The 15,373-nt window shown below is 41.7% G+C and overlaps 1 protein-coding gene and 1 pseudogene across 2 annotated transcripts in view; one reads left to right on the plus strand and one right to left on the minus strand.

Annotated features, from left to right (window-relative positions):
- Ryk (receptor like tyrosine kinase) overlaps window positions 1-8,701 on the minus strand; it is a 92,858-nt gene extending 84,157 nt beyond the window's left edge. For both annotated transcript variants that reach the window (XM_063249027.1, XM_063249026.1), the window contains exon 1: window positions 8,273-8,701. In XM_063249027.1, the coding sequence (XP_063105097.1) occupies window positions 8,273-8,513 (241 nt within the window). In that variant the 5' untranslated portion in view covers window positions 8,514-8,701. The remainder of the gene's footprint in view (window positions 1-8,272) is intronic.
- Window positions 8,512-14,905, plus strand: LOC101788984 (large ribosomal subunit protein uL6-like; annotated as a pseudogene).
- Window positions 14,906-15,373: the final 468 nt, after the last annotated feature.

Below are 15,373 nucleotides of genomic sequence, written 5' to 3' on the forward strand. Positions count from 1 at the left end.
GTTCTGATTGGCTATATTGTCTCATTTTGTTAGGCTTTACTCTCTTTAAAATAAATAAAATAATTCCAATTTCAGAGATGTTCAAATATGGAAAAATTACATAACCAATTATGTAGGCCATTTAAAAGGTAAATTTAACTGAGTGTCATCTCGGATCAACTGAAACTATTCCGAGTGCATCCAGGAATCTGTATTTTACTTAAACTCCAAATGTGAATTTTGGTTTTTTTTTTTTTTTTTTTTTTTTGTCTTTTTCATTTTTATCGGTACCGGGGATCAAACTCACGACCGCCTGCTTGCAAGGCAGGTACTTATGCTGCTGAGCTAAATCCCCAGCCTCGCAAATGTGAATTTTGTTAAACACTAAGAGTACTGCTCACCTGCACAGGTAGCACAGTAGAGGAAGCATGTACTCTGGAGTCACATAACCCATATATCTGACACCTCCAGCAAGTTCTGTAACTTCTCGGAACCTCTAATGTGCTTTAAAAAAAAAAAAAAAAAAGAAAGAAAGAAAGAAAAAATATCAATGCCACCTACTTTCTATGGTTGATGAACTGAAAGAGAACATATGAAGAACCTGGCACATAGCAAGTTGTGTTCTACAGACCTGTGCGCTCTCTACTCCAGCTTCAAAACTATATTAGAGGGGCTGGATATTTAGCTTAGCGGCATAAGCGCCTGCCTTGCAAGCAGGCAGTCGTGAGTTCGATCCCCGGTACCGATAAAGAGGAAAAAGACAAAAAAAAAAAAAACTATATTAGAATGAGAACAGAACTTACGAGATTCACTCAGCACTGTCACTGCTCAGAACAGAAAAATTAACTTATCAATTAAAACTTATTAATTAAAAATTAATTGATAAGTTTATAATGTAACTCAGCAATATTCATACATTTGTCTTGTGCATAACATTTTGAAAGTTACTAAATAGAATGAAATCTATTTAACATTTTAATTTGAAAAATATTATACTTTAAATCAACAAGGATAACACAGGTATACTTTTAATATAATCTCAGAGTAGTTAATGGTTCATTTTATGTATAAGTTTTCAATTTAAGATGGATGTACAGCTGGCAAGATTTTTCAGAATACTAGTATTAAGTAAATCAAAACCACAGAACTTCTCCATTCAGAGTGCGTACATACACACATATTTTATTTGTTCCTAAAAGTGAGCCTTAAAACACAAATAGTACTTTAGGCAGCACCGTCAGAACCGATTTGTCAGTTCAGGATGTGACTCACAGGGGACAAGTTTAGCCATAATTGGATAGAATTGTCCCCGTATGTGTACAAAAACAAAACACCACAAACAAACAAACAAACACCCCCACCAAACCTCAAACCCACAATCACACTATGTCCCATCCCTGCTCTCCCAATGAGGAACACATGGGCCCAAATTAATGCTATGTCAAGGCAGCCAAGTCAAACCCAAGTGTGCTCCCACCTCTAGTACACTCGCCCTCAGCATGCAAGGATCTGGACCTTGCAGCAGGTTACTCCAGGCCGTTAGCAGAGAGAACACCCTCATCATCTCTCCCACAAGCCCTGGTCCTGAGACCAAGCAAAAAGAGAGATTCTGGGAGGAAAACATAAGGCTCATCCCATCACCGCTTCTATCAAAAAGAAAGGCTCCTTTAGCTTTATAGCCCAAATCTGAAACCCAGATTCCTCTGTGACTCCTCCCTTTCCTCCGGTCTTCCTCATTAAGTCTTCTGTAAACCTTGGTATAGCCTTACAAATTCATCCCACCCTTTCAGTTGATTTCACTCATCTCAAGACTGAGGCACAAAAAATCACAAGTTCAAGGCTAGCCCGGTCTACACAGCAAGACCCTATCTCAAAAAAAGCAAAATATAAAGATAAGCCTCAAATGTTTTCTCTTCTGGGACATCTACTACAACTTCTCTTAAGTCTTTCCTCCCTTACAAAAATACTTTTATCACAGTCAACAGTAACTACTACTTGCTAGGTATGGTGGCACATGCCTGCAATTCCAGTATTCTAGGAAGCTGAGGCAGGAGATTCAGCCTGGGCAACTGAGTGCCTCAGTGAGAACTTGTCATAAATCAATCAATAAATATTTACTTATTGAATTTTAAAAAGGGCTGCAGATGCAGTCCAGTCAGAAGGCCCTGGGTTCAATCGGCAGTACCAAAGGGAAAAAAATGTTTAAAACAAAAAGTGAAAAGTAACCACTACAATAACATCAATCAGTATTACAACTCTTATTTCACTGTTATAATCATGTATAGTAATAATAATGCCTTATACAAAACTCTCAGTTCAGTTCCTCAAAAGGAATCTAAGACTTTTTTTTTTTTTGGAGGGAGAGTCTTGCTCTGTAGTTCAGGCTGGCCTTGAACTCACTATGTAGTACTGGCTGGCCTTGAATTCATGACAATCCTCTTGCCTCAGCCTCCAAAATGCTAGGATTACAGATGTAAATCATTATTTTCCACAATATGTCATACTTGGTTTCATTTTAATTTTTTCTTTTTCTCTGCTTTGGGGACCAATGATCTCTGAACTGATTTCAAATAAGATCTGACCAAGCATAACTCTTCCAGAACATAGTTCTTGTTTTTTTTTTTTTTTTTTGTCTTTTAGTTTTTTATCGGTACCAGGGATCGAACTCACGACTGCCTGCTTGCAAGGCAGGTGCTTATGCCGCTGAGCTAAACCTCCAGCCCTAGAACATAGTTCTTTACTGTCATACTGAGGACTAAACCCAGAGCCTTAGCACTGAGCCACATCCCTACCCTTTTAATTTTTTATTTTGAGACAATGTCTCCCTAAGTCACTAAACTGTCCAGCTGGAAGCAAATTTGTGATCCTCCTGCCTCAGCCTCCCAGAATGCTGGGATTACAGGCTGTGTGCTACCATGCTGAGCCAGAAAGAGATGCAAGTTATCCAAGTGAATTTCTAACTGGTGAGAGATGCAGTCTATTCTCAGAAGTCTGCACATCACTATAATCACAAATTTGCTTGCACTGCCACCACACCATGGTTGCCATGATCAGTTTATACCATTACCTTTCACTAGCATTTTATTCCCTTATTCCCAAACCAATGACACTGCATAAGTCAACATGGAGTTCAGTACTACCAAAACAATCAATTAGGAGAATATGGGAGGACACAGACAATAATCAACCACACACACATACAGCAGCAGGCTTGCGAGTCCTACATCTTAAGCATTCTGGTTAACTGTAGCTCCTCCTGAGCTCACAGGAAGCCAATATGGATCAGACTCAGGCAGGACTTGGCCAAGGCCTGGCCCTCTACTCGCTGTCCAATGGCTCAGAGTCAAGGTCCTCATCATTAAAACATGGACCTGGATGCCTATACTGCAGTCTCTTAAGAAAATTAAATGACAACAATGAAGCAGGGCCTGAAGACACAAAAAGCCACAGAGATTAAAAACTCCTGAAGTTTCAGATGAAGTTTCCTGAAGTTTCAATGAACAGATAGGACTTCCATTAGGATCTCATGCCCTACTACCAAGAAACAGCCAGCTACAGACCTATTCCAAATGTTCCCTCTGAATCGCTATCTCCTTCAAAATTCTTACGCTGAAATTCTAACCTCCAAGGCAACAATGGTAAGAACAGGTGAGGCCTTTTGGGAGGTGATTAGATTCTAACAGCAGGATCCTCATGAATGAGACTAGTGCACTTTTTTTTCTTTTTATAAAAGAGACTCCAAGGAGCTTCTTTGACCTTTCCAGCACGTGAGAACACACTGTAAGGACTGTCTAGAAGGCAGAAAGCAAACCCTCACAAAATACCAAATCTTCCAGTGCTTTGATCTTGGACTTTCCATCCTCCAGAACAATAAAAAATAAAGGTTTAGCTCTGCGGCATAAGCTCCTGCCTTGCAAGCAGGCAGTCATGAGTTCAATCCCCAGTACCAATAAAAAGGAAAAAGACCAAAAAAAAAAAATTAATTAATTAATTAATTTCTGTTGTTTATAAGCTACCTAGTATATGAGTTTTTTTATACTATCTCAAACATACTAACATTCATCTACAAAATGAAAATAACTAACAAAGGAGTTAGTTTTGTGTCTGACAGAGGCAAAACACTACCCCATATCAAACAGCACTCTCAACTGTAACTGCAACCATCACTACTACTCTGAATCTTACTTTTACCAAAAAAAAAAAAAAAAACACACATCTTCAGTATTTAAGCCCAGTCTTCCCAGTCATTTACATCATGGAATGAACACTGCAGACTTTATCCTTCTTTCTTCTAAAACTCTTCTGGAAGAACAGTAATGAAACTACAAAGACATTAAACCACAAGAAGCAACAGAAAAGAAAACACAACAAAGCATATAATCCAACAAACTTTTCTAAGCAATTGTGGGAGAGGTCACTGTCCTTCAGGACCCCTGAGACACTCAGCTCTAAAGGTATAAAAGGCACACTGAGGGCTGACCTGAAGCTCAAGTCTAACCAGGGAGGAGCCAATGGGCAAGTATTCACAACAGTTGGTTGCTCAGGTCCACTAGAGACCTAAAGCTTTTTCTGAGAAAACTGAATGACAGAGGCAGGAAAACTATCAAAGTCTACAACCTGAAGGATGACATCCTCCATTCCTCCCCCAACCTGGCAACTCAGAGCCTGGCAGACAGTATAACACTAAGCATATCAGAAGGAGGAGTTTGGAGGTTTCTTTTCTGCAAACATGGACCAGCATCAAAGAAGATGTAAAGCTACTGCCATTGGGGCAGACTCCCGGTGAAATCTGCCCACACTCCAAAGAAAGTCATCAGATCACCAGCCCACACATTTGTGTGCTCTGTTCCCCCAATTAGTGCCTCAGTATCTTACTCTGCATTAGGATCACTTAGATTTATGATCTACACAAATGCAGAAAAGAATCCTAAAATGAACAGATACAACACCTCGGAAACAATAATATATGCATAAAATGCAATGAAATTAAACTAAGATTCTAAAATTTTAAAAATGTCAATTAGCACTTAAAAATAAGGGCTTGAAAGACAAAATTAAGAAATTCTTGGTCAACACAAATATGTAAGAGGCGAAAGAAATCTGAAGTTCAGTTCTACGAGGTTCAATAACCAAACTAACAAAAGTCAAAGAACAAAACAGGAAAAATGAAGGGCAGGATGTTGTTAAAGAAATAAAAATAGGCACTGGTAAATGTGAAGGCTTTGAGTTTCTTGATTAAAAAGGCCCAGTAAGCCAAAACAGAAAAGAAAAGAAACAAACCATACTATCTACACAACTTTACAACTTGAAAATGCCTGAAGGATAGAGGATGAACCTCAACAAACAGGGAAGAAAAAAAAAAAAGGAACCAGAATAGCTCTGGGTTTTTATCTAAAACCCTTAAGCCAGAAAACAGTGAAAATGCCATCAAAATTGAAGAAACATTATTTTCAACCTAATTTCTAAATTCATCCATGCCATCTACAAAATATGAGGCCAGAATAAACACATTCGGACACCCAACTTCAAATAATTATTTCCCATGCAGCCCTTCTTAGGAAGCATTTAGGACTACCATACTGGCAAAAAGAAGCAAGACAAAAAAAAAGAGAAGACAGGAGAGGAGGGATGGAAAATCTTACTGTCCAGATTGAAACAAGAGGATAGAAGGCTCCAGGCCAAAGAGTGTCTAAAAGGAAATTCAGAGGACTTGATGTTTCCTTCTAAAATAGATGTTTTCTTGCAAAAAGAAAATCAAATAGCATTTAGCTTGTCTCTTGAAGTAACAGCTCCAAGCAAGTCAGCTAACTGCCTATTCTATACTGGCTTAAAAATATGAAAATAAAAAACAAGCAGAAAAACAGATGAACTAGTTGACATACTAGTGAACTCTGGAAAACTGGGTCTGGAAGATTAAAAGGCCGAAGACAGGACACTACTGCATTTTGTCTTAAGCCTTTTAAAGCTTAATTTGATTTTTTTAAAAACTGTGCCCATGCATAATTGGATTAAAACAATTTATTCTCATGTCAGGCACAATTACTTCAATTTATAAAGCTGTCACTATCAACTTAATAAGTTTTTTACTGTAACTCTCAACTTACTGACTCAGAAATATTATAAAATGATTTATAGTTTCCATAGCACCTTTCAGGAAGCATTCAACCCACAGCGATTCAAAAACATGGTACAGACCCGTACTATTTCGAGCAGTCTTACAACACCGTAAAAAGCATATCCTACAATTCAGGATACCTAGTGAACATCTTATCCACTTGCTGTTTTCCACAGAGGGGATGCCAAGGAGTCCAGTGAAGGTAGACTGTGTGAGGAAGATGGGAAGCAATAGAAAGACTCTAGACTCACGATGGCGAGTCTAGAGACCTTGTTACCAGGCCAACTCTGTGCATTAGAGAAACTACTGCTAGAGATGCCCTTACCCTAGGGCTGGATAAGGTATTTGGCCAAGCAACGTTCCCTCCCTACTCATTTCTGGGCAAAAACTACACACTCATCAATTAGGTGCTTCCTTGGCTTCAAATAAAAAATTAGTTCCAGGTTTACAAATACATCATTTCAAGTACTAATTAGCAATGATTTCTTTTCCATTATGCCATAATCCAACTTTTATATACCTAATGCGTTCATTACTTTCAATAAAACTTCAGTCTTCACCCTGTCAACACTAGGTTTCATTTTTTAAAAAGATTATTAACTATATGACAGTCAGCAACTTACTTAAAGCCTCACTTTTCTTATCTGAAATGGAAATGACACCTTACTGGATCACAGAAAAGAAGTAGAAGGAACACCTATAAAGCATGCAGGGGCAGATACATAGATATAGTTAGATAGATATATGGCAGCCTCTAGTTGTCCTCCGTCCCCTCCCTACCCATGGTTGGGAAAAGAGAAGAAACACATGCAAAAAAAAAAAAAAAAAAAGCCACGAATTATGTATGTTCTTTTAGCAACAACAAAAAAATTCCACAAAAGCATGCACTTTACATTAATTTATGAAATTTATTTGTAGACATTCACTATTTCTCCTCAGCCTTCATGTTTCAGGTCTAGCCCAATTTGCAGTTTTAATTCAGCTAGACTAAACTCAACTAGTTCAGCTAAACTAAAAAAGGATTAAGAATGGCCCATTAGCGCCAAGGATTTAGCTCAGCGGCATGAGCGCCTGCCTGGTAAGCGCTAGGTCCTGAGTTCGATCCCGATACCAAAAAAAAAGAATGGCCCATTACACAGACACACAATTCATCGGTTACAGACTACGAATCCATACATGCAAAGATGTCAAACAGTCTGTTAAAAGCAATTTCAACACTGAGTTGATCTTGATAGAACTCAAGAAAGTCCCCTAACCTTAAAAAAACCAAAAACTAAAAACTGACTGAGAATGGATGCTTAAAAGAGTAACTTTTTCTCCATACACTCAGAAACATCACACCCTGAGAAGAAATACAGGCATAGCCACAACACACAAAAGAAAACTGAAGTCTAGGTATCTTCAACTAGCAAAGAAAGAACTCCCTTTGAGGGCCACACCTTCCTCCAAGGAGTTATTTCTGGAATCCACAAAGTCCTAACTGGAGAACAGCATCATTTTCAAGTTACTACTCCAAATAACAAAGCTAAATAGGTAAAAAGAACCTCCAACTGACCCGAAGTTATGTTCTCCTTTCCCTGAAACGTTTTCAAAGTAGGAGAATGACGAGTGGCCTGGAAATACAAGACCAGTTCAAACTACATCCAGCCCAGAAACAAACATCAGTAAGGTACCGCAGAAGCAAAAAGATCTGCTACTGATCAACTATTGTAAAATATGCTTGTCAGTGCTAAGGTTTGGAAGCCACAAGTATTATAACCTTTCCCCGTCAAAGGGGGGGGGGCGCAAGTAAAGGGTGTAACTAGAAGGGTAACAAAACTACAGCGAGGGTTTGCCGGTTTAGTCTAAAATGCGAACTTCTTAAGCATCCGAACTCCAGAGGCCTGGAGTGACAGCCCCAGCGAGAGTGGAGGAAACACGAAAAGCTGCAAAGGCCCTCGATCCCAGGAAGTAGGGGAGACTCAGGGACAGCAGAAGAGTGGAAGGGAGCGGGTCTCGGCATCTCGCGGCGGCCGAGGGGTCCCAGGAGCGGCGGGGCAGCTAGGACCAAGTGGGCAGGGTGCGCGGGGGCGGGGGCGGCAAGGGACCACACCTCCGGGCCAGCGCGGCAGGCGGAGGCCGGGTGCCGCGAAGGGACTACGAGCGCGAGGCAGGAGGGCCCGGAAGCGGCGCACTCACCGATGAGCCGGCGCACCTCGTCCTCGCTCAGGTAGAGGCTCACGCTGGGCCCCGCGCCCGAGGGCTGCAGAGCCAGGGGTCGCGGGGCGGGGGCGGCGGCGGCGGCGGCACCGGGTGCGGGCAGCAAGGGCAGCAGCGCGAGCAGCAGCATCAGCGGCGGCGGCGGCGGCGGGGACCCCAGGCCGCGGGCTTGGGAAAGGCGGCCCTGGCCCAGCCGCCCGAGCCGCGCCGCCCCGCGCATGGCCGCCGCCGCCGCCGCCGCCGCTTCCTCTGAGAAGGAGCTCCCGCCTCCCGCCGCGCTGCCGCCCACCCCCGGCTCCGAGCCCCTCACAGCCCCGAGCCGGGGGCGGCCACCCAGCTCATCGCGCCGCCCGCCCGTGGCAGCCAGCCGCCTCTTCAGACCGCCAGCGCGCGCCGCCGCCGCCGCCGCCTAGTCGGCGGCATAGTCCACGGCAGGAGGCTGTCCGCGGGGGCGCGCCCGTGCGCGTCGCCTCCTCGGGAGCGCGCACGCACACGCCGCCCGCTCTGGGCGCCGGGGGGGGAGGGGCCGCGGCGCGGGGCTTTAAAGTGGCCAGTCGTGGCCACGGGGTCTCCGGGCTCCTTGCCGAGAGTGGCCCTCCACTTGTGCTCCTCGCGTCTGGCGTTTGCTGGTCGGATTCTGTGAGCGTCTTTCCCTGTTGCAGGCTCTAAGGTGAATGCCTCACACCTCCACCGACCGCCTGCAAGCTGCCGCGCTTTTTGCGAAACAGCCTGCTTTCTTGTTTAGTAAGGAAGTACACCTAAGTAAGCACCTTTGTCCCATCATTGGAGATAACCTTCCACATTTTCATAACCAGTCTCATGGGTTTTATACTTTATATGCTTACTTAGCAAACTTGAACAAACTTTTTCTTTACACATTAGGGGATTTTATCTCTTACACATACTCCTCCTGCAGCTGGAATTGTTAATCTATGGTCCATGCCAGGTTTCAGTAGCTCCCCAGTATTAACGTGCAAGAATGTGCATGTGTCATCTGTGTGTGCCCGAGCATCACACAGGAGTATATACATTTCATCGTTACTTCAAGGGAAGCTCACTCCCTCCTCCATCGAGAGGTTAAGAATCAGGAGATAACAAACCTCTGACACCTCTGAGCAGCCAGTGAAGTTGAGTTTTGTTCTGCATTACTGGGGATTGAACGCAAGGCCTTTGCACTGAGCTACATCCCCAGACCTTTTTACTATTTGTTTATTTTGAGACATGGTCTAAGTTCCCCAGGCTGGCCTTGGATTTGAGGTACTCCTGCATAAACCTTCCAGAGTGCTGGAATCACAGGCAGGGACCACTAACATGGTCTTTAAAGTAACGTAATTTTGTGAAAATCCTACCGTGGCAGACGAACCCTCACTCGGAGTTCCTTCTCCGCAGGCCTGTGGTAAGGTCCACACACTGACCAAGTCTCCTGTTGGTCTCTGGGAATCAGCTGTTCTGCCCACCCAGCTTCAGCGTGCAGTTGTTGCCCCAGCAGAGAGGCCCTGCAAAGCAGCTATTTTTATCCTCTGGGAAGAGTAGGAAAGAGATGGGCTGATAAGAGAAGCTTGAAACTTGGTTTTCTCCTTCTATAAAGATGGATTCTGTTTAGAGATTAGCCGGCCATGGTATATCAAGCATCAGTGCCCCTTTTCCTCCAGGAGGAGGCTTCCTCAAGTCGAAGGCCAAAGAAAAGAGTACCATCCAAGAATGATAAAAACCACAAAAGTCAGCAAAAACATTTTTGGTGGGCAACCACTGACACATAGTAAGAGGGCAGGGCTCTACCAGGAAGGAGTTGGGGCTGGGAACATGCTGTGTGAACAGAGTTGTCAGGAGACATTTACAAAAAAGGATAGCAAGTTCCCCAAATTCTTGAAAAAGTCTACAAGTTAGGAAGTTCCTGTCCCCTAGAGGTGCTTTGCTACTTCTAGATCTCCTTTTGCCAGTAATTTCTTTAGGCATTCTGTATTACAAACAACACAGAGCTCTCAGGCTTGGCTGGATTCTGGTACCCATTAATTATGTGATCTTGGGAAAAATCACTTAAAACTCCTTACATCTTGGTTTCTTGATTCATAAAATAGGGTTGTTACTGCCAGACTTGCACGGCTTTTACAGGATTTAATTGAAGAGGCTATAAATAAAACACCAGGGCAGACACTGGGAGAGTGTCATATCTGTTACTATTGTTGTTATTAAAGTGAATAACTCCCCTCTAATGACCATGTCCTCTGAAGATTTCACCACCACTTACTTCCAACAGTTCAAACCAGGGCTCCTCAAAAACCTCATTCACTAACACCATACCTGGCCCAGAGCTTGTGCTCAGTACACATTCATGTGAGGCATAATACTAGCACTGAGACACAAGAGTGCTTCCTTGAGAACATACAGTAAATGCTACGAAGGATAAGTTAGTGGTTCTTAAAGTGTGGTTCCCAGTATCATGATCACCAGGAAATCTTATAAATGCAAATTCTCAGGCCCTACCCTAAATTAACAGAAGTAGAAACTGGGACTGGCAATGGGCAGAATCTGTGCTTCATAAACTCTCTAGGGGCTTCTAATGTTGGCCACTCAATTAAGAAAAGCTCAGCTCTTATTTTTCCTTTGGTCTGTTGTGGGTACCTCCTCCCTGGTCTGCCTGCTTTGTCCCTTCCTTCTTTAGTCTGTGCTGATGCAGCAGCCAGACCCATCCTGTTAAACATCAGCCTGATCATGTGATCATGTCACTTGGCAGCTTTCAGAGTACAAATGATGCTTCACATCATCTAGAGTAAAAGGCGAGGCTCCTCTGAGCTGTCAAGGCAGTTCCTACTGTCTGCCTTTCTTCTTTCCCTCTGACCTTGTCTCTTTCAATTCTCTCTTTCTCAGCCCCAGCTACCGTGCCTTCCTTGCTATTGTTCAAGTGTCCCAGACACAGTCCTGCCTCAGGACTTTTACACTGCTGTTCCCTGAGCCTGGAGTTGTTCTTTACCTCGTGTCTCTTTCACATTGATACTGAAATGCTAACTTCTGAGTAAGACAGGTTGCAAGCTTGCCAACATTGTAGTTAAACCCTCTGAGAAGAAACCTGCTTTAAGTCTTCCTCTCCTGTTTCTGCAGAGCACCTGATCTTCACACTATCCCCAGTTCATCCCTGCAGAGCAAGTGTCCTGTCTTTCCTCTTCCAAGATGTGAGTGGCAGCTTTTGACATTTCCTAGGAAGCCTAAGAGTGAAAATGCTCAGAGCCTGAGCTTAGCCTCCCGAGCTTTCTTGGCCTGGGAGAAATGAAGGTGATAATTATGACCACACTCCACACACTATGCTCACTCTTGGTTTTGCTCATCATAGTGGTTGACATTACCATCTTCAGAACTGTTATTTTACTTTTCTAAAATAGACCAGCCTTGGGCTTGAGCTGCCACAGGGTAAGGGAGTGGGAGCACTTCACAGGCTGCTCAGGAGCAGTGTGGGAACAAGACAGTGGGGGCAATGGAAGTAACAGGTATTCCACGCATGCACTCTGGGGCAGGCTCAGGTACCTGCTGGCTGGTGCCAACAGGATGGACACCATTCCTGCCCACAGCTCTCAGAGCTGAGAGACAGCTCGCCAACCTGGACTGAACTGGGCCCACTTGGCTGGGGAAAGTGGTAGGGTGGCTCTTAAGATCTGAAAAGGACCTTTCTACTGCAAGGGACATTTGGCAAATGCTGTTCTCTCTTGTGAACTTTCTCTCTACAGATACTGAATTAACCCACTTGCATTGTACAAGAGTCAAGCAGCAAAGGAGTACATGGAATAAAACACAGACATTCAACACATATGCCATCATCTGTCTTCCCCACAACCCAGTTTGGCATATGTTCTTGTAGCCCTTTCTCTTTACTTACAGTTTACTTACAGGCGTACTTTTAGATACACAACCCTCTGTGTGTGTGTGTGTGTGTGTGTGTGTGTGTGTGTGTGGTTTATTCCATTTCAAGGAATGGAGTCATACACATAATTATGCTCTTCTACACAATATATTATCTTAACTATTAAAAATAAGTTGAGGTCTTGAGGATTCTCATATATCAGGACTTCTAGATGTACCTCTAGGGCATTCTTTTGGCTAGACTAGACTGACTTTACTGGTTCTGGTAATAGCGCACATCTTTGCACATGCATCTTTGTGCACATAAGCAAATATTTAAAAGGGTAGATTCTATGTAAAGAAATCTCTGTGTCAAAGAAAGTTATATTTTAATTTTGATAGTTCTGAGTTACCATGAAATATTTTACACAATACATTTGCACCTGTGGCATAAAGAAAGAGATAAGGCAATATGTCATTGCTTTTCATTTTGTTTTTGATAATCTTGGAAAAGAAAGTAGCTCATTGTTATTTAATCTGCATTGCCCTCATTGATAGTGAGCTTAAGTATCTTATATATTTATTGCCATTAAATTTGTTTTAAAGTATGTGTCCATATCTTTTGCCTATTATTTTGTTGGTTTGTCTTTTTTATTGATTTTCAGGTATTCTCTGTTACTGTATCTCTGGTTGTTTAACTTTGCTTACTATCTTTCTTAACTCACATTGTGAATTTCTGTCTTAAGTAATTCTGACAACTTTTTTCCTTTTATTGTGTCTGCATTTTGTATCTTCTTGAAAAAGGACCTCACAGGAGAGAACCAGCCAGCCAGCGTTTCCCAAAATCCATGCTATGTTGGAACTTAGGGCGCTGGGCAACAAAGCAACCGGCTCTCCTCCCTGGTAAGCAGCTGTGAGCCTACAGGCACACAGGCTGAGAATCAGACATCCCTTCCCCCCACCTCTCTGTTAGCAAATGGGAGCCAGAGGTTTGAGCATCTCTTGGGAGGATGACCATATGCAGTATAGTAAATATGAGGGATTTCATTCTACCATCTCTTTGAAGGCAAATATTGTTATCAATGTTTTGCTTTGTTTTGATTAATTATATTGCTCTATTCATTACTCTCTTTTGATAGGTTTTATGATGTTCTGTATTTGGTTTGATTTTGCTTTGATTTTGCTATACCTGACTGAAAGGACAACAATTGTGAAGATAATAAAATATACTATGGTACCCATTACTGTTATCCTGGTATCTTGCTGTGAAGTTCTGTACCAATTTCACTGCATTGTCTCAATTGGCTTTATTCCGCTTTGTTCTGTTGTACTTTACTACCTTCAAAATAAAAAAATTTTTAAAAAGGACCTCATAATAATTTCTGTATTTTTCTAATGCTTTGTACTTTTATCTTTAAAAAAAAAAAACCTTAAAGTACCTGGAATTTATGATTATGTATGTATACAATTTTTTTTCCACATGAGGAGCCATTTGTCCAAAACATTATTTATTTATTTATTTACTTACTTACTTACTTACTTACTTACTTACTTTTGGTACTAGGAATCAAACTTAGGACCTTGTACTTACTTGCCAGGCAGGCACTGTGTTGCTGAGCTATATCCCTGACCCTTTTTTTTTTTTTCTAAACATTATTGTGTTTGTCAAACATTCCACCCTCAGTGACTGTATCAGACTTTAAGGAAACATGAACATTCACCTGCCTCCATTCCCCTGCTTCCTCACACACCTCCCATGTCAAGACTGTCTAGACATGGGAGTTGACCACAGGCAGTTGTCTTGTGCTTAGACCATGGCCAGGAAGAACTGAGAGGTGCTATCTGTGCAAAATACATGTCGGACTTAGAAGTATGTGAAATATTATCAATATTTTCATATTGATCACACTTGTCAAATGATAATATTACCACATGCTATTAAAATGTATTGCCTGTTTGTTTCAACCATTTATTACTTAACTAAAAGTTACATATATTACTTCCATTATATTTTATTGGGCAGTGCTGATCTAGATATTAGTTCCAGATTGTTCATTATTTTATGGTAAACGAAGAGCTCTTTACCACATCTCCTATGAGAATGAAGACCTCCTCAGCAATCAGACTGTCACCATCCAGAAAATGTCAGCATCACTCTGGAAGGATGCACAGTTATAGCCATATGTGAACCCTGTAGAGGAACTTCAAGCACATTATCGGAGAACTTGATCTCCCTGGAAAGAAAAGAAGAGATTCGGGGTTGACAAATGGTGGGGAACCAGAAAAGAACTGGCTACCATTGTCACAATCTGTCATCATGTACAGAACAAACGTGTCACGTTGGTACCCAATAAGGTCTATGGGTATTCACTTCCCCAGCAACATTCTTATTCTGGACAGTGGGTCTCTTGTCAAAAACCAGAGTTTCTTGGATGAAAAATGACATCCGTCTGGTTTGGGTAAGGGCAGGTATTGCTTGTTCGGTATTTCAAGCCCAGAAAAAAGAATTAATCCTTGAAAAGAATGATATTGAACTTACTTTAAAGTCGGCTACTTTGACTCAGTAAGCCATAACAATTAAAAACAAAGATATCAGAAAATTTTTGGATGGTATCTATGTTTCTGAAAAGGGAACAATTCAACCCAATGAATAACATGCAAGCACTAACCAGCTACAAAAACAAGATTCTGGATTATAAAAACCTTAATTTGTGATATAATAATTTAATGATACAATAAAAGATCTCTATAAAAAGAATTATGTTTTTTTCACAGCACTTTAAACAGTTGACCAATTGCATCAGCAACAGTAACTGAAATTAAAAATAGGTTCATGATCCTATAAAAAAAAAAACCACGACATCATAGGTGATCTTTATCTCTCATGAGCAATTTTTTTTTAAAAAACCACAAACATTGAAGTTATTTGGCTCAATTGCAAATTTTCCATCATCCCAATGTGAAAAAGAAATTCTACAAAAAGATAAATCTGTCATCAAAATAACTAATATTGTTATTTAAGACATGAGAAACATTCCATTTGACGTCTTGGCCTGGAAGCCTGAAAGCCTCAGAGATAGCTGTAACTCTTTGCTAAATTGGAAGGTACAGTAAAACTACACTTTAAAAAATCATTTCTTATCAGTTTGGCAAAAATTCAGAACTTCACTAACACATCCATATTTACCAGTGTTATCCATACTTCCAGAAGACGATAGAGCTGGAAATTGGTATCAGGCAGTTTAGTTT

The sequence above is a fragment of the Cavia porcellus genome, unplaced genomic scaffold, assembly GCF_034190915.1.
Source record: "Cavia porcellus strain 051 isolate PalLab524CR breed Dunkin Hartley unplaced genomic scaffold, mCavPor4.1 scaffold_5, whole genome shotgun sequence".
NCBI classification, from domain to species: Eukaryota; Metazoa; Chordata; class Mammalia; order Rodentia; family Caviidae; genus Cavia; species Cavia porcellus.